Source organism: Miscanthus floridulus, chromosome 15, assembly GCF_019320115.1.
Source record: "Miscanthus floridulus cultivar M001 chromosome 15, ASM1932011v1, whole genome shotgun sequence".
Lineage (NCBI taxonomy): Eukaryota > Viridiplantae > Streptophyta > Magnoliopsida > Poales > Poaceae > Miscanthus > Miscanthus floridulus.
In genome coordinates this window covers 21207280-21227187 of record NC_089594.1, presented here as the reverse complement: position 1 = coordinate 21227187, position 19908 = coordinate 21207280, and the positions used below count along the sequence as shown (strand labels likewise).

The following is a 19908-nucleotide window of genomic DNA, read 5'->3' as shown; positions in this document are numbered from 1 at the left end:
TTTGGTGATCGAGACACTTAGCAAGTGTGATCACATTTAGGGTAGATAGTCGTACTAATAAGAGGGGTGAAACTCGTATCAAAATACGGTTATCAAAGTGCCACTTGATGTCTAACTCATTGCATATGCATTTAGATTCTAGTGAGTGCTAACATCCTTGAAAATGTTTGTGAAAATATGCTAACACAAGTGCACAAGGTGATACACTTGGTGGTTAGCACATTTGAGCAAGGGTGGAGAAATTGGAGTTGAGGTGGCGCTGTTTGTCACTGACCGGACGTTGGTCACGTAGTGACCGGACTCGGCGTTAGGTGCGTCCGGTCATCAGGCCAGTGAGGCGCGTTGTCGGTCTATCGACCGGACGCAAAACAGTAAAAGTGACTAGACGCGCAGGGCCTGTATCCGGTCACCTATGATGCTGACACAAGCTTTTTCGCGAGAAGGTGAGGAGCGGACGCTCGGGTGCGTCCGGTCGATGCCGAACGGACGCGTTCGATTGCGTTTCGAGCGCTCTAAGAGCTCTCTAGAAATGATCTGACATGGCTCGGCTCGGCATCAGGACAAGGGATCGGTGCGTGCGGTTAGGGACTCGGTGGTGTTGGCGATCACACAATCGGACTCCACATGGGCGCGTCAAGTCGTGTGCTGGCGCGTCCGGTCGTCACTTAAGCGCGAGTGCGAGTTGATTTAGCCATTGGGGATTAGCGGATGAGGTTGAACGCAGAGGGACGTGTGGCGTGCATCGCGTGACCAGATGCTAGGAGCGTGCGTCTGGTCACCCCGACCAGTGCGTCCGATCGCTCCGCAGTGAGCTGCTCGTGGTGCCTAACGGCTCTATTTGTTGGGGCTCTCTATATAAGATGTTTGGCCGGCTCTAGCTCACTCTCTTGGCTATTTTCATTGACATAGCAACCTAGTGAGCTAAGCCAAAGCCCTCCCACTCATCTCCATCATTGATTCATCATCTTTGTGAGATTGGGAGTGAATCCAAGTGCATTGCTTGAGTGATTGCATCTAGAGGCACTTGGTGATTGTGTTTCGCTGCGGATTTCACTTGTTTCTCTTGGTGGTTGCCGCCACCTAGATGGCTTGGTACAATGAGGATCATTGAGCGAAGGGTGGTGTTTGTCTCCGGCTCTGATCGTGGTGATTGTGAGGGGTTCTTGACCTTTTCCTGGTGAAGAGCCAAAAGGTACTCTAGTGGATTGGTCGTGGCTTGTGGATCCTCATCTTGTGTTGGTTGTGCGGCACTCAATTGTGGGTTAGGCGTGTGATGCCTATTAGAACCTCTAAGTGTGTGTATCGCCACAATGGGGACTAGCTTGGTGGCAAGCAAGTGAACCTCGGTGAAAAATCTTATGTCATCATTGTCTCTGAGGATTTCTATTGTGATTGATTGATTGTCACTTGCCACGGCGGTATATCTTCTCTACCTCACTCTTGTATTTACATTTCTAGTGTAGCTAAGCTCTTTAGAGTAATTAGTTTTGAGAGCTAGGTTGTGTCTTGTCTAGTGGTTAGTGAGGCTCTTTAATTAGTCATTGAGATCTCACTAACTTAGTGGTAGTGACATAGCCTCTTGTGCGTGTGAAATAGAGATCACATCAACTAGAATTGTGGATAGGATGCTTGCTTTTTGGTAGGCTAGCGCAATACTTGCTTCACCATTTAATTGACTAACCACTTGGCTAAGTGTTGTTGTAGATTTTTAATAGGCTATTCACCCCCCTCTAGCCATTAGGACCTTTCAACTATTCTAAGCTTGTTAAGAATTGTTACGTTCTAGGAATTAAACAATCAACACTTTAGGGTGTAATCACAAATAACAAGGAATGACAACTACAAGTAGCATCTATGTCATGGTCATACAAAATCTAACATGCACATACATAGCACATAGTAAAGTTCACGCAATTAGAAAAAAGATAAATATGCATATGTTCCTACTATGAGGATCGGCCTAGAGCTCAATGGGTTAGGGCTTAGCTCTTACACAATTGAATATATGATGCATAAGTTAAACATGATGACATGATTGCAATGCACAATGCATGAAAAGGTTATTAGTATTTTAAACATAAGCAAGTACATAATTAGGGACTATGGGTTAGTACCCGAGGGTTAACATATCGGCTATAGGCTAACTGGTTGTTGTATGTATTTGTGGAGCCATCCTTGACTAGGTCTTGAACCGTCTGTGACTTAGGGATTTGTCCTATCCGAGGAAGGCATTGGACTACCTAGGCAACTATGGTTGGGTTGCTTGACCCTAGGGATCAGACTATCCATCTAGGATTAAAACTTTACTAGGTTGGTTCACTAGTTTGCTATGTGTCTCACACCAGTTAACATGAACCATCGAACCATTCGGTAGGTCTGAGTAGGACTAGACAAAGATTTCTCATCTCTAAAAGGCATGATCTAACTGCCCAAGGTGTTAGGTCAGGGCTATCCAAAAAATGCTCTTCTCTACTATGGTTGATTGGATCGTTCGTTGGGTTTGGACGAGGGGGTGCTTCTTTGGTCTGATCTATAGGTTGCTCGGTTCGACCAATTGAGAAACTAACTTAAACTATCCGACTGCTTAGGATAGAGGATCTAACTCTCACCATCAATTTAACGATTTTCGGATCATTGGGGATGACTCTCATCCACGATCTTCAGATGGGTTGGTGTAGAGACTCCTAACTCTCTGTAGAGACATATGGGGTTACTTGGACCATCTAAGCGCAACCTGCAAACTGTACAAGGGTTTTAACGCAATGATAAAGTCTCTAGTGTGGGGTTTTAGGCTTGGAAGGTCATCCGACACATGTTGTTAGATCATTCGCCAACTACTGTGAAAAGCACTAAGGCTCACTCTCGAGCTTGCAAAGAGTGGATCGAGCCTATGTCTTGCTAAGAGGCTTGTTGCTAGAGGTTGCTAGGAAGGTCTAAGACATGTCTAGGGAGGTCATTGGGTGTATTAATACTAGGTGCAAAGCCCTAAGTCATCCAAGCCTAACCTACCAATTTTTGAAACTGATGATTGAAATCCTAAGCTTGGCTTCACTAGAGACCTTCTAGAGCTTACCAAGGATCTCAAGAACAGTAGCAAGGGCACTAAGGTTGGAATAGAGGGTGTGTTGAAGGCCTCGTTGTTTTCCTTCTTCCTCCCCACCAAGCTAGAGGAGAGAACTTGGAGAAGCTCCTACCCTATAATGGGGATGAGCTTGGGGCCTCCTTTGCTCCTTGGTGCAGCTCTTAGCCTCCTCCTCCTTGTTTGCTCTTCTTTGTTCTTGATTCCTGCTAGAGGGAGGGAGAGTGGTGTGTGGGTGTGGCACGAGAGAGCGTGCTGATGCTTTGGTGAAGTGCCCACATGCACTTAGATGTGGCCCCTAGCAGGTGTTGTGTGTCACTAGGGCTGTTGGACCGTTTGATGACCGACTCACACTACATCAAAAAGGGTTTTTAGGGGTGGTTGTAGACCATTTGTAGGGGCAGTTTGCCCAGCTACCCCTACGCAAGGGTCTCTAAAAATCATGCATTTGTAGGGGCGGTTCCTAGACCGCCCCTACAAATCGATTTGTAGGGGCGGGTCATATTACCAGCCGTCCCTACAAATAGATTTGTAGGGGCGGCTCGTATTACCAGCCGCCCCTACAAACATGTATTTGTAGGGGCGGTTCAATCTAGAACCGCCCCTATAATACGTTTTCCCACTAAAAAATTATATTTACAATTCAAAATCGCGTTGCCGAACGTGCCACGACCAACGTTCCGAACCGCGTTCGCGTTGCTGAATGCCCCGCGACCAACATTCCGAACCACGTTCGCGTTGCCGAATGCTCCACGACCAGCGTTCCGAACCGCGTTCACGTTGCCGAACGCCCCGCGACCGCAACTACAAGCACAAGAGTATTCTATAAACTACAATTACAAGTCTAATTCACAAGAATATATACAATCCATCATTAAATATATAAATTCCATACACATTGTTATCAACGTCCTAGAGCTAGTCTTTCAGTCTCACGAAGGTGTTGGTACTGAGGATTTGTACCTAACTCAGACTCTCGGTCATGGTAGGCACCTCTGACGTGTATAATCTGGTCCAATATGAAGTTGCAAAGGTCACCGATGAGCTCTAAGAGTTGGTCATCCTTGTATGGGTCTCTTTTCATTCCTTTCTCTTCTCTCCACTATAAGAGAACAAGTTTTGATTTAGTATTTCATACCATTTACGAAGTTTTTATACTACAGGTGAAGAAGTTCAAACTTACCCTTAAGGAGTGTCTCCTGTAGACACCGGTGTTACTCATTATAGAACATATATAGTATCCACAATGTACACTCCCAGGCTTCTACTTGGGGCACTATGTGTTTTGCATATGAAAATGTTAAGTAATGCTTTTGACAACCATGTAATGGAGTACTGAAGAAGTAAGTTACACTTACCGCACATAGTGTTTTTATAGCTAGCTTTTCCTTGTTGGATCATGTCTTCCATGATGATTAGTGACATAGAACCTAAATGCCCTATTTGAATTATTTTAGCAAATACAACTTGTTAGTATTCAAAAGTGAAAGTTACAAGTATGTATACAAACATATAAGCTAATGAGGATTGTCGATATGTATACGTCTTGAGAATCGATATGAAGTCTTTGTATGTCGCCGGGTCCTTATCTAATGAATCAAAGACCCATGCCATGCTCCTCCCAACATCGACGGCTATACAAATCCAGTGGTTGCTGCATGGATTTAATCATAGAACTGGATAAGCTCTTTTGCATCGAATAAAATATATCGAACAAAGCTTTAAGTATAGAGTTGAGCTTACTCGAAGTTGTATGGTAGCCATATAGTAGAGTGTTGTTGGAGATTTTTGAAAGCCAGGGCAATGTATGCCGTAACCTTAAGGGACTCTTCCCTTAGTTTCGCCGTACGGATGTGCTCTTTCTCCCGAAGAGTCTTTGCAGCAGCTAGCTCTTTGGCATCAAGTGTCCACCGTTTAGGGTAATTGAAATTTGTTTGGGCTATAGCTTGAGGGTCCACATACCTGACTTTTACAGTGCACTTGCATTCTACAAATCACGGCGTGGGTTAGTTACAACAAAATTCAAAGATTACAATAAAAAAGCAACAGCTGCTTAACAAACATAGAGAGGAAAAGGTGTAAAAAAAGCAGCTGCTGCTTCCCAAAAAAATAGCTGACTGCTGCCACATGGTTGGAAGACCCCTGCAGATCAAAATCTGGTAACTTAGATGTGGTAAATAATGGATTAGAGTAGAGGAGGAGTAATAGTAGATAGAGTAATAGTAGAGGAGTAGAGTAGAGGAGGAGTAGAGAAGTGTAGCAGCCAGTAGTTAAGAGTTGCAGCCAGCAGCTAGGGAAGAGAGTAGAGTAGATAGAGTAATAGTAGTTCAGTAGAGTAGAGTAGAGTAGTAGTTTAGTATAGTAGTAGTCGTCGTCTTGCCACTTGCACTTAATAATGGCCACAACACTTGAGAAAGAAAGGAAATACTTTCACTTATTAGATCCCACTTGTGCTACCAGCATCGATGCAAACATTACATCTCTGATCCGATTGTTGGCATCGATGAAACTTGGCAGGGGAATCTCTTTGGCACCGACTATGCTGTGGCAAGACTACTACTACTACAATAGCAAATTGATTCGTACCAGCTAGCAACAAAGCAATAATATAAGCAAGCATGTTCTAGCTTCACAAAAAAACATAGTTGGCCTAAGCAAGATCAATAAACCAGAAAGAAAAGCCTTTACTAGATTAAATTTGCAGGTGATCACTTAATAGTTTCATAAGTTGAACCTCTACACAACAGATTTAGTGTATTAACTTAACTCTATGCTAACCATTAAAATATTTGGATGGACATAACAAAGCAAGGATCACTGAAAGCAACAGCCACTTAGGAGTAGTAAGTAGAAAGTAGTTAGTAGCTAGAAGTAGCCACTTAGGAGTAGTAAGTAGAAAGTAGTTGAGTAGAGTAAGTGTAGCAGTAGAGTGGTAGTAGTAGAGTAAGAGCAGCAGCCACTTAGGAGTAGTAGTAGGAGCATCATTGAAAGAAGAGCAGCAGTAGGAGTAGCAAGTACAGGGAGGAGTAATAGGAGTAGTAAGAGGAGTAGTAGGAGTAGTAAGAGGAGTAGTAGTAGTAGTAGTAGTAGTAGTAGGAGTGGTAGGAGGAGTAGTAGTAGTAGTAGTAGTAGCAGCAACAACATCCACTACACACCGGCACTATATAAGCAAAAAAACAGAGAAGGAGTAGTAGTAGGAGCAGGAGGAGTACTAGTAGGAGTAGTGGTAGGAGTAGGAGTAGTAGTAGTAGTAGCAACAGCCAGTACACATATATAAGCAAAAAAATAGAGAAAGAGTAGTAGTAGGAGCAGGATGAGTACTAGTAGGAGTAGTGGTAGGAGTAGGAGTAGTAGTAGGAGCATCACTGAAAGAAGAGCAGCAGTAGGAGTAGCAAGTACAGGGAGGAGTAATAGGAGTAGTAGGAGTAGTAAGAGGAGGAGTAGTAGGAGGAGGAGTAGTAGTAGGAGTGGTAGGAGTAGTAGTAGTAGTAGTAGTAGCAGCAACAACATCCACTACACACTGGCAGTATATAAGCAAAAAAAACAGAGAAGGAGTAGTAGTAGGAGCAGGAGGAGTACTAGTAGGAGTAGTGGTAGGAGTAGGAGTAGTAGTAGTAGTAGCAACAGCCACTACACACCAGCAGTATATAAGCAAAAAAAACAGAGAAGTAGTAGTAGTAGGAGCAGGAGGAGTACTAGTAGGAGTAGTGGTAGAAGTAGGAGTAGTAGTAGGAGCATCACTGAAAGAAGAGCAGCAGTAGGAGTTTTACATCATTTGACTTGTTATCAACCATAGAGATACGTAGACAGGTAGAAATCCTGCAGGCAAAGCCATGCCGTGCAGCAACTGAAAACGTAGTAGTCAATTAATTGGACACAACGAACCGAGAGGTTTAACAAGAAGCAAGCACGATAGATTGCACCAAGATGCATGTATTCAAAACTGAAATGGCCGAGCAGTGCTAAACAATACTGTAAACACATACAGTGCTAAACTGAAATTGGAAATGATTATCTAGTTTCTCATCAAACACTTAAAGAGCTTAAGTTATGTGGTTTCAGCTAAACACATAGCATAAGTTCTAGGGATTGCAACAAATGCAAGCTGCCTTTTAGTGATGGTGAGTCATGTTATTTCTGACTAATTTATAAAGGTTTGCATCACTAAAAGATTTAAAACAAATTTAAATTATACATAAAAAACAGTAGGCTATCACAAATTGTATGCACGCAATAGAGAAGAGGGAGATAAAGGGTGAGGAAAATGAGCACCTGCTGTCCTTGTAGATCGAGATGTGGCGGGGACTAGTGGAGGCTGGAGACGAGGTGCCGGCGACACGCACAGGTTGAAGACGGCCGTCAACCACCGATGATGCGTCGTCGGCGTGCGTGGGCGGGACGCCGGGGGCCGGGCGTGGGGCGCCGGGAGCCTGCGTCGTCGGCGCGCGGGGGGCGGCCGGGCGCCGGGGGCCAGGTGCGGGACCGCTGGAGGCTGAAGGCTCCTCGCTCGCTGGTGGCATCCGCTCCTCTGGAAACCCTAGGGTGGGTGCGCGGGAGGGGGCGTGGGTGCGGGGAGATGCGCGGAGATGGGGGCGGGCGCCGGGTGCCGGGTGCGGGACCGCTGGAGGCTTCGCTCACCGGCGGCGTCGCCGCTCTAGAAACCCTAGGGCGGGTGCGTGGGAGGGGGCGCGGGAGGGGGCGAGGGTGCAGGGAGATACACGGAAATGGGGCACGTGGGTACGGGGAAGGGGCGTGTGATGGCGTCGGCGGGGAAGGGGTGCGGGCCGGCGTCGGCGGGGCAGCCTGACGGCGTCGGAGGAGAAAAGAGCGCCCAAATGAAGACAACACCCGTGCGCCCTCTGTTTTATAGACGGGATGATTTGTAGGGGCGGTTCCTGATCCAGCCGCCCCTACAAATGCATTTTTAGGGGCGGTTTCTGATCCAGCCGCCCCTACAAATGCATTTGTAGGGGCAGTTCCTGATCTAGCCGTCCCTACAAATAGTTTCTATTTTTTAAATAATAAATTCTATATTTTTTATATCATAAAAACACAAAATAATTAAAAAAATTTTGTGTGTATGCACAAATATAATATTTTGTATTATTATATATATTAAGAAATATATATAAACAATTGTGGTAAAAACAATATAGAAAACAAAAAAACAAAAATTAAAAATTTAAATTTTAAAACTTCGACTACAATTTTATGACATTAAATGAAATAAAATGAAAATGTTGTAAACATAAAAGTTGTATAACTCATCAACATGTACAACTTTTATTTTGGTCATCTTGTCATGTGACTTTGTTTGAATGATTCAAATTTTAAAATTCAAACAATTTCAACTTGAAACAATATTTTAAAAGAGTAAATGATTTCAGATGAAAAACTCATGAATACCAAAGTTGTAGAACTTATCAATATGTACAACTTTTATTTTGATCATATTTTCATTTGACCAAATTTGAACAGTTGAAATTTTGAATTTTAATAATTGGCAACTTCAAACAAGATTTTGAAACCTTAAATGATTTCAACTATAAAAGTCGTGAACATAAAAGTTGTTGAAATCCTCACTATCTACAACTTTTATTTTGGTCACTTCTTCATGTGACAAAGTATTAGTAAACATTGTTCATAAATTCACATATGACTCATCGTTTCATGAACTATACGAGAAATATGTTGATTTGTGAATAATGTTTACTATCACTTTGTCGGATGAAGAAATAATCAGAATAAAAGTTGTAGATCTTGATGAGTTATACAACTTTGGTATTCATCACTTTTTCAGCTTAAATCATTTCTTCATTTCATAAAGTGTTAAGTTATTTCATAAAGTTTTAGTAGTAATAGAGTGGTAGTCTCACACACATGCATAAAATGTAGTCTCACACACATACAAAAATATGTAGTCTTAAACACATACATAAATATATAGTCTCACACGCATGCATAAATAAAGTCTTACAAACACACACTTACACAAACACTACACGTTCAACAACTAGCTAGCCCACTGTAACGACTTCCCCCTTGACACCTTTTCGTTCCCATGGCATTATGTCTTTGGAGAGGTTCTTTTCCACAACATTGATCTTTTTAGGAAAGTCTGTGAATAGCGGCATCTCATCGTAGTTATTGTAAGCTTCAACATCGTCCACGCCATCAACTCCAATAATGTGCTGTTTTCCGGAGGCAACCACGTGATTTGTCTTCTTCTTTGGGGGGAGGTTACTTTATGGGTCAGACATATAGAAAACTTGTGCGACACGTGAAGCGAGCACCCAAGGGTCATCTTAGTAGCCTAGATTCTCGAGGTCTAGGACTCTCAATCCGATCTCGTTCAGTTGGTGTTGTTTGATCCAGCAGCATCGAAACAGGGCCACCGTTATATCCCTTCCATAGTCAAGTTCCCATATCTCTTCAATGATGCCAAAGTATTGGATCTTTTGCCCTAATCCATCGATAGCCTCTATTCGAACACCGTTGTTTTGGTTCATATATTTACTATCCTTTGCGTGGGTATAGTATGTCTACCCATTGATGTCATAAGCATTCCAAGATGTCACTTCTCTCGATGGCCCCTCCGCTAAACTACTGATGGTAATAGAGTATATGGTTTCTCCAGGCGGTATGTTTTTGTCCTTGAACCATGTAGTTAGTCGTTGCTTGTGTTGTTTCATGACCCAATCATCCGAACGGCTAGTTCTCTCCGCCATAATGATAGCCAAGTGTTCATCAATGTATGGTTGCATCAGTTGTGTACTCTGCAAGACACTGTAATGCGTCCGACTTACCTCTTTGTAATCATGGTCGATGAACACTTTTCTACCACTGGTGCCCTTCTTAGCCAGCCTACCCTTGTGACGAGAATCGGGTTTACCAATCCCTTTCTGTACTTTTAGGTACTCTTGACAGCACTCGATGACTTCTTCAGTACTGTAACCCTCTATCATGGAGCCCTCTGGGTATGCTCGATTATGCACGTATCGACTTAGAACCGACATGAACCGCTCGTAGGACGACATTTCATGCAAGTAGCAAGTGCCCAACGCCTGTATCTGATGAACCATGTGAATCATGAGATGTGGCATTATATCAAAAAAAGCTGGAGGTAAACACATCTCTAGCTGATTTTGTGTCTCCACCACAAATTCATGTAGGTCACTTAGCTCTTGCTTGCCAATCGTCTTCTGTGAGATCTTCGAAAAGAAGTAGCACATGCGGGTGATGGACATTTTCAAGAACTCTGGCTTTATAGCCCTGATTGCAATAGGTAGAAACACTGTCAGCATCACATGGCAATCGTGAGCCTTGTAGTGTGTTATTGACAAGTCCTTCATCGACACTAGCTTCTTCACATTTGCTAAAAACCCAGTCGGGACTTTGATCCCCCTCAGGAAAGTGCTTATAGCTCTCTTCTCGTCTGGTGTTAGGTTGAAGCACGCCGCGGGCAGAGTGTATTTTCCATTAGCCTCAGGTATCGGGTGAAGCTGTGGCATCACGTTTAGCTGCACCATGTCTTTCCATGCTTTCAGACCATCCTTTGACTTGCCTATGTCCATCAAGGTAGCAATGAGACTCTCAAAGACATTCTTCTGCACGTGCATAGCATCAATGGCATGGGGGACCTCCAAGTATGGCCAATAAGGCAGATACTGAAAGAAGATCGATTGTTTCTTGAAAGGTACTCCTTCGACAGGAGGTGTGCTTCTATCTCTGTTCGTCCCATCTGAATTCTTCTTTTCAAAGACGACGTGTATGTTTTTCACTATTCTGTACACGTGTTCTCCGTTATGACGTCTCTCCGGAGGGGGTTCAATCTCCAGGGCGTTGTCATAAAATCTAAAGAATAATTTGCTGCGGTACTTGTGACTTGTCTTTAAGAAGTGTCGGTTCCTTAGGTAAACTATCTTCTTGGACACATCCAGGTACACCCATGTAGTACCATCCAAGCAAACCAAGCATCTCGTCTTCCCTTTGATCTGTCCAGACAAAGCAAACAGTGCGGGGTAATCATTGGTAGTAACAAATATTATTGCTCTACATATGAAGTCCTCCTTTCGGAACGCATCGTACATCTGCTCCCCATGCCTCCATAGCCTCTCCATTTCTTGCATCAAAGGCTCGAGGAACACGTCTATATCAATGCCTGGTTGTTTAGGGCTAGAAATAAGAATAGTGAGGAGAAGGTACTTTCTCTTCTGACACAACCATGTTGGGATGTTGTACATGGTCAAGATCACTGGCCATGTGCTGTGGTCGCTCATCCTCTCATTGAAGGGATTCATTCCATCGGTGCTTAAGCCAAACCATACATTCCTTGGGTCATCGCTGAATTCTTTGTGCTTCTCATCAAACCTTTGCCACTGACTACAATCAGCCGGGTGTGCAATCTTATCATCATCCACCTTGCGCTCATCATTCCACCATGTCATGAGTGTGGCTTCTTTAGGGTTTAGGAAGATACGTCTCAAGCGGTCGATCACTAGCAGGTACCACGTTACCAAGGCAAGAATTCTTCTCTGCTTTGCATCGTTGCCTAATGGAGTGTCCTCTGGGGGTTGAGATTCTTGTACCACCTTTTTTGTACCCTTCTTATTCCTCTTTTTCCCCATGGAGGCTTTGTCCCCACCGTAAAGGTCATTGTTCTTGTATCGGCTGGCCCCACACCGGGGACATTTATCCAGTGACTTGAACGTTTTGCCATGAAAAAGTATACAGTGGTTGGGGCATGCATGGATTTTCAACCCCCATTGTCAATGGACTTATGACCTTCTTCGCTTGGTATGTGTTGGTGGGAACTGAGTTTGGTTATGGCAGCACCCATGATAGGAGGTGCAATAGATCATTGAAACTACAGTCTGACCAGCCATTCTTAGCCTTCAGGATGAGCAGCTCAAGCACAAAACGTAGCAATGTCCAATGTATCGGACAACCCTTTTCAACACCATACACAGTCTTCTTCGATGCTTTTGTCACCCTTTCCAAATTTTCTAGACCTTTCAGGCTATTTCATAAAATCTCTAGTCCAAGGACTCGAATCATGTCCTCCAAATCATCTTCATCCCCGACATGTGCTCCACCATCATTATTGGCACCACCTTCGTCGTTACCATCCCAACCACCAGCATCATCACCTTGTTCATTGCCAAACTCGAAATCCATTCGTGCATCAAGCTCTGCTGAATATTGGGACAGGGATTCTATGGTTTCATCGTCGTATTCCTCCTCATCCTCGTCGTTAACAATAATCGTTTCACCATGATGAATCCACACTGTGTAGTCCTCAACAAATCCTCGCATAATCAAATATGATTTAATGATAGTCACATCTGTCCATGCCATACGGTTCTTGCAATCTTTACATGGGCAAATAATTGTATCCTTATTCTCTTTCAATGTCGTTGCATGCTTCTTTGCGGCTTCAATAAATTTATCCACCTCTTCACGGAAACCTGCCTTGAACCTTAACGAACCATACATCCAAGAGTTCCTGTACTCCATCTTTTACAACAACAACAAAACAAACATTAAAGGACTACTTATTCAGATATATATAAAAATGAAACAAATTAATAATTACTTGAGAATAATTGTATATACTTCAGATATATATGAATATAAATCTAATATAATTACATGAAGCATACAAACACACCATGGTAAAGGAAAATTAATTAATGGCCCATTTATCCATAAATAATTAAAATACATAATTATTGGTTACAATAAACAATTTCAAAGACAACAATTAGCAACAATTATACTTTATCCAATATCTTTCATACAAACCTTAGTCCAATTTCATCAAACATAAATTTACAAAAACGAAATTAATAAAAAAACCAAACCCTAGATCTAGATCCACATGCACATGAAACATCCATAAAACTAACTAATTGTTCACTAAAATCAAGAAACATGGACCAAATAAGGGTATGATCTTGTTCCCCTCCATAATTACCCTAGTACATTTAAAACTTGGGTCTAATTTACTTCATAAGTAGCTCAAGCACCATAGAAAAGAGAGAAAAACAAAACTCTAATTACTTACTAACCAACCATTAAAACTTCAAAAAAAGTATGGAATAGCATTTTCTTACCTTCTACAACCTCTCCACTAAAGGATTTAAGACCAAAACCTTTCCCCCTTAGTAGAGCAATTTTTGGAAGGTGCCCAAGGCATCCCCACCTTTTTTTTCACGGGTTGGAGTGAGTGACCTGAGGAGAAAGAAGGTGTTGCATATGTTTTATATGGGGGGCATTTGTAGGGGCGGCTGGTGATTGAGCCGCCCCTACAAATCGAAGCTATAAATACGGGGCCATTTGTAGGGGCGGCTCAATCACCAGCCGCTCCTACAAATAGCATTTTCAGGGGTGGCTCGTAACACCAGCCGTCCCTTCTGTTCTATTTGTAGGGGCGGCTGGTGTCTGGGCACCCGATAACGCCACTGTAGGAGCGGCTCCATAACCAGCCGCCCCTAAAAAAATCGAACCGTTGCTAAAAATCATTTTTTACATAGTGTCATGACTTAGTTGACCGACTGGACTCCATTGACTAACTGACACGGCGCTTGCCAGATCGTCCGGTGGCTATATATAGCTAGACCATCCGATACTCTACAAAAGTGTTAGGTTCATCCTAACTCACATGTCTTAAATAGGGGTTTTAAACAAGGTCATGCTCATGATGATATGCTTAATTCAAAGAATGCAATAAAATCAAGTTGGGTTTCATACAGTTTGTTTCATACAAATTTGGAACGATGGATATTTCCAACATGTGTGCTCTATGAAATCCGATTTCCAACTCTCACTCTCTTCTTTTTGAGCTACGTGCCTTTTCTAGTACTCTATAGTACAAATGGTCCTTGCTGATTGGATTTCTTGTTTCATCATTAATTCCATAGAATTGAAAGCTAGGGCACCCTAATCCCGCACAATATTATTTTGTTGCAATGTCGTTCTTGTAACGTGGACGGTAAATCGATCTGGTGAATGCCTCCATCGAGAGTGATGCTGTAGACATGAAAGGTCAAACTAGGAGTAGCTTTGGGCTGGCTGCATGGTCGATCTGTTTCTTTTTTTCTTAATCTATTTATTATAAAGATATTGTACGTACTGTATCGTAAAGGGAGAAATAAAATGATATAAGCCAGACATGCGTGGTTCGGCTTATCCTATATTCGGCTTATTCGGCTTCTTTTTTTAGCCGGAACAGTGTTTTTCTCTCACAACAATTCAGCCGGAACAGTGTTTTTCAGCCAGTTTCAGCCAAGTTTCAGACCAGCGAACGGGGATCGGACTTAGCCTCTTAGGTCACATTTACAATTACACATGCTTCGTCACGTTGCACATAATCTAAGCTCGCATGCTCACACGGTGGGTCCCTCGTGTTTTGCCAAAATATTACCTTATTGAAGCATGAGATGAGGACATGCGTGCGTGCATGACCACCACCCGTGCATTGGCGGCGGCTTGGCGCTCGAGCTCGATCGTGCGCCATCGATCTGTGTGGCCTGTGGAGTAGTAATAAGCGGCCGGCCGGATAGGCCCGCCCCCCGAAGCAGTCAGCAGGGATAGGATAGCTGCGCTGTGCTGTGGATGCATGTGTGGTCCTCGACCTGATCTGATCTGATCCGATCCGATCCACTCGGATCGCCATCGGAGTAGCTATAGCTGTATATGTGCCATCGCGTCGCAGCCCGGCGAGAGATCTTGCCGGCCGGCCGGGATATCTCATTGGTGGCGCGTGCGTGCACCGGTGCATGCATGCATGCGTTCTACTATCTTGACCAGAATTAGGTTGTAGGGCACTCCCAATACAATAAACTATTAGTAGTTTGTACAGCATAGGATATCGTACTCTATAATACATAATATAAGTAATGATAGAAACCATGTTTGCTCTTTTAATAGGTTATAGGTAGTTTCTTGTCCATTAATAACTGTGAAGACCCAATTTCTTAGTTAGACCTGGTTTCTTAATTTTTTTTCTCTCTCTCCTCATTAAATCACTTACCACATCAGCAATTAATACATATAGAAACTACCATAGTTTCTGCATTGTGAGTGCTCGTATCCCCCATATTGTTCAGATCTCAACTCTCAAGAGGTGGCGGATTAGCTATAAGCTATACCTATATAGCTAGGTCGTCCGTCGTCCAACAATGCATGCAAGACGAAGCTGCGTGTTAATAACTCGATCATCAACAACTCACGTGCCGTCCGTTTATTATTCTTCAGATCATAGTAGTATAGGAGTGTATATATTATTCTAAGGCGTGTGTGCTTCCACATCTCGCTCGTCGAGCTAAGAGCGAGGCTAATAATACAGCAGGCAGGCCGGCTGTAAGAATCTTTACAATTTTTTCTTAGCCCACCCGTATAGTAGTTAGCTCTTCACTATTAATATGTGGCACACTTGTCTCTCTCATAAAATTTCTCGGTTCTTGTGTCTAAACTGACTGTAACCCTACAACCTGCTTTTCTCCTCTCTCTCCTCTGCTGTTTAAGGATGGCAACGGATCGGGTTTGGGGCGGATATCCGCGGGTTTCGGGTTCTGCGGGTTCGGGTTTTGGGATGGTTTTTCACCCACGGTTTTCGGGTTCGGGGCCCGAAACCAATCGGGTTTGGTTTCGGGTTTGGTTTTTCACCCGTGGATATCCGATGGATATCCGAAATAAATCATTTGGAATTAAAACTCATGTTTTATAATATACTAATAATAATTTGTTTACTTAGATTATTAAATTTATTTAAAGTTGACTCATGAAAATATTTATTATTTGTTGCCTCTTGTTTATACATGTGAATATGTGTATATATATTCGCGGGTTTCGGGTATCCATTCGGGTTTCGGGTATCCGCGGGTTTGGTTTTGGTGATGGATTTCTACCCGAATCGGTTTTCGGGGCGGATTCGGGTTTCGATTTTGGGTGCACGGAGACTCCACCCGATCCGAACCCAACCCGTTGCCATCCTTACTGCTGTTTCTTTCACCTCAGCGTTCAGCCGGTTTATAACCTGCTCTAAGTGCATGCATGCAATGCAAAATGCCCCCACGCGCACACACCGGTTTGCATGCATGCATTGGCCGCCGATCGAGTGATCCGGTGGGCCGATTCTCTGACACCGCGCGCGCACCAATGATGATTGATCCATGCATAGCATGCATCGTCACTCATGACGACGCGAGCTCAAGAGGCAGGAGCAGGACCGCAGGAGGCAGGTGAAATGATCGGCGCCGGTTGGTCTCCAGCTGCCCACGTCGTCGTCGTCGCTGGCTCCCGTCAAGTATGTCGATCATCGTGCCGGCAGCACGGCAGGATACATGCACAGTCAGTCACATCCGGCCACCTCGACGCTTTGCTTTTTGGTCGGGTCGGGTGGTACTGGTACGGTTGTTGCTGTTGCTCTGTAGCCACGCCTGTACGCGTACATGCACTCCCGAGTGGCCGTGTCTCCTCGGCTCCTCTCGCTCGCTCGCTCGCTCGCTGCGCTGGTCCACTGGATGTGTGGTGGATGCTCCCAGTCGGCCTCCAGCGCCTTCAATCTCTAGTAGGAATCACGTGAACAAAAGTTAAACATATCGGGACATACCGTTGTTGCATATATAGATACATACCCGATACATACATATTATTATGAGGCACACATATATTTCATATAAACATTGTGAAAATGCTGCTATATAGATTGACAAACTAATTAATAGTCAACTTTAAAATACCGTGTTGATGTGGACCCAACCTACAGGACCCATATGTCAGCGCATTGCTCCTCTCGATCTCAAGTCACCTCCTCCTTCCACCATTGCGCGTTGGCCATGGCTTCCTAACGCCAAATTGGCAAATCCGAGAGAGAAGAAGGCACCGATTTGGTGGCCAAGTGACGATCCGATGCCGAGGGCGAAAAATTGGAGAATAATGGGCTCATAGCCACGACCATAATTTTAGACTTCTCCTAGTGAGGTGGGCTTCTCCTCGTGTTTTAGCATTTAAAATTTAGTATAAAGTTTCCCTACCAAATACCTCCTAGTGAGGATTCCCATGTGATTTGACTAGTGGTAGTGTTTTATTACTACTTAAAAACACTAGGAAAATTCCACCATTTTAATAGCGAGCACATATGCTGAAGCAGGGCCTCACATCGCCCGAAAGCTGCACATGGAGGAGAGGGAGGGAGCTCAGGTGGTACATACATAGCCCTTGTTTAGTTCCAGGAATTTGGATTTTGGGGCTACTGTAGCACGTTCGTTTTTATTTGGCAAATAGTGTTCAAACATGGACTAATTAGGCTCAAAACGTTCGTCTCGCAATTTCCCACCAAACTGTGCAATTAGTTTTTCTTTTCGTCTACATTTAATGCTCCATGCATGGGCCGTAAACATTCGATGTGACAGATACTGTAGCAACTTTTTGGAAGTTGGGGTGGAACTAAACAAAGGCATAGTAAGGGACGGAGAAAGGGATATGCTGACACATGGTTGCCACGTGTCGCTCTATATCAACAACTGATCAGTATCCCATGTCAGCACATGGAGTGGGCCAGCTTATTAGGACCAATGGTGATGCTAGGACCTAGATGACGTCGTTGTAAATTAAAAGTTCAGGGAAACCAAATATCAAAATTCGAGAGTTAGGGATTCAGACGACACCGCCGTATAGGATCACGGACTCAAATATCAAGACTCGAATGAAGCCGTGCAAGTTTAGGAATCACTCGTGAACTTAACTCGATCTCAATAAGTTAATTAGTCTACGCACCAACTTCAGCTAGCAGTATATGACACAACTATGTTCTACATCCATCTCCTTTTTTTGTGATCTTATTATAAATAAATGGGCTTAGACACGAGCCACATTTTTCAGCAGCTAGAAACTTTTGCAAGCATTGTTGGGGTGGCCTAACAGTTGCTCTTACTGACTGTGCTGACGCCGAGATAATGTCAGTTTTTTGCTGAGGCTGAAGGAGAAACAGAAGAGCTGACGGCCAGTGTTCATCACGCCACGTGCGTACCATACCAGATGACGTGCACATCTGTTTCCTCCTTCTGTTTCCTCCTTCAATTCACGATTATTTGGCATGCATCACTACCCCAGATCCGGACATCACTGCCGGTTCAAAAACCCACTTCACTATCGGATTTTAAACTGACAGTGGCATACCGGTAGTGATGGGAGGTTGATATCACTGCCGGTCCTTAAAAACCGACACTGATCTACAGGAAACAGTGTCGGTTCCTGGCTCCGCCCGGCAGTGTCCAGTTGAACAACACTGCCGGTTTATAGTGACAACCGACAGTGACGGTTGCTTTAAGAGTGTCGGTTCTTGGCTCAAGCCAACAGTATTGAGCAAGCCTACTATGTCGGTTTATGTATCAAACCGGCAGTGTTATAGTAAATATCAGTGTCGGTTCATGGATCAAACCAGCAGTGTTCTCGTAACTATCAGTGTCGGTTCATGGTTTAAGCCGGCAGTGTTGAGCAAGACAACACTGTCGGTTTGCTTCTAACCGACAGTGATGGTTACGACAACACTGCCGGTTTGTTGCTAACCGGCGGTGATGGCCCGTTCGTATTTTATTGTTTTATAATTTATTTTAATTTATATTTTTTCGTAGAATCGGGTTTCGCTTTATATACGCTACGTAGACGACATGTCCATCAATATTAAACATTACAAATGTTACAATTATAATTCAAATGTTCTTATCCACATCTCAATCCCTCAAAATAAAAAAGAAATGTTCTTGGACTTCACACATGCTTCTCGGACTTCTTACAATAATCTAGCGAGCCGCTCTGGGCCATACTGGTCCTTGTACTTCACGAATTGTGCAATGAAAAATACTTCATCTTTTTCCAATACCTCAGCTAAGATGAATTTTGCCAGCGACGATTGTAGTGCGACGATCTCCATGTCTAGCATCCTTTTGTGCTTATATTTCTTGCGCTGTCGTTCAAAAAAGATGATATCCAAAGAGGAACAGTAAATCATTTTGTTGAATTATTAACAGACATAAATGAAATGGGGATTATACACATCAACTTATCAGCTTCTTCTGATTTCCCGCCGATGTAGCGAAGCATTGCCCACATTACATAAAACCCGCATTCATTGTTTTCCGCCGGCTGTGATAGGTACTTCTCCTCCATTTCGACAACCTTGAATGGGACCGGCGTCCCACCGATATGTCTTCTTCGGACACTGAGCAACATTAAAAGGAGAAACATTAGAAAGCGGTATGTGTGATTAGAAAATAATAGTTATTAGGATCGCTTACTAATTTAGCACTGCCACCAGCGCATCGAGATGATGAAATTGTTTTTTCTTCGAGTCCCACACCTCGAGCAGATTTTTAGCAAGATTAACACAAATGAAGACGAAATGGTTGCAATCACAGAATCCTAATTATCGAATAATCTTAACGAAAAAACATAAAATTAAAGCCGAGAACACATACTCGCAGTTATAGGCTAGAAGTATGTGGGTTTTCTTCTTCATCGTGAATTCGTCGAAAACAACAATCAATCTTTGTTTCAGGTCTTCCACGTCACATCCATAGAGGCCTAGACATGTCCTCTCATTGACTCGCATAGGGTCCAAGAAGCCTATGTAATCCTATTTGCTTTTTAGAATACAAAATTTTGCTATACACCTACATAAAATCATAGGAAGTGCTCAAAAGTTAACAATTTGTGTCTTGAGAGAGTAGTTAATTGTAATATCGTGCGTGTAGGGTACTTACATAGTCCACATCGTCAACATTTGAACATCGAGAGAGCATTTCTGGTATAGCTGGAACAAGCAC

At 43.4% G+C, this 19908-nt stretch overlaps 1 protein-coding gene across 1 annotated transcript; it reads left to right on the top strand.

Annotated features, from left to right (window-relative positions):
* The first annotated feature begins 7448 nt into the window (after nt 1-7448).
* Nucleotides 7449-7886, top strand: LOC136507177 (glycine-rich cell wall structural protein 1.0-like). Its single transcript, XM_066501977.1, has one exon. It carries the CDS (start codon nt 7449-7451, stop codon nt 7884-7886), a length of 438 nt encoding a protein of 145 aa, XP_066358074.1.
* Nucleotides 7887-19908: the final 12022 nt, after the last annotated feature.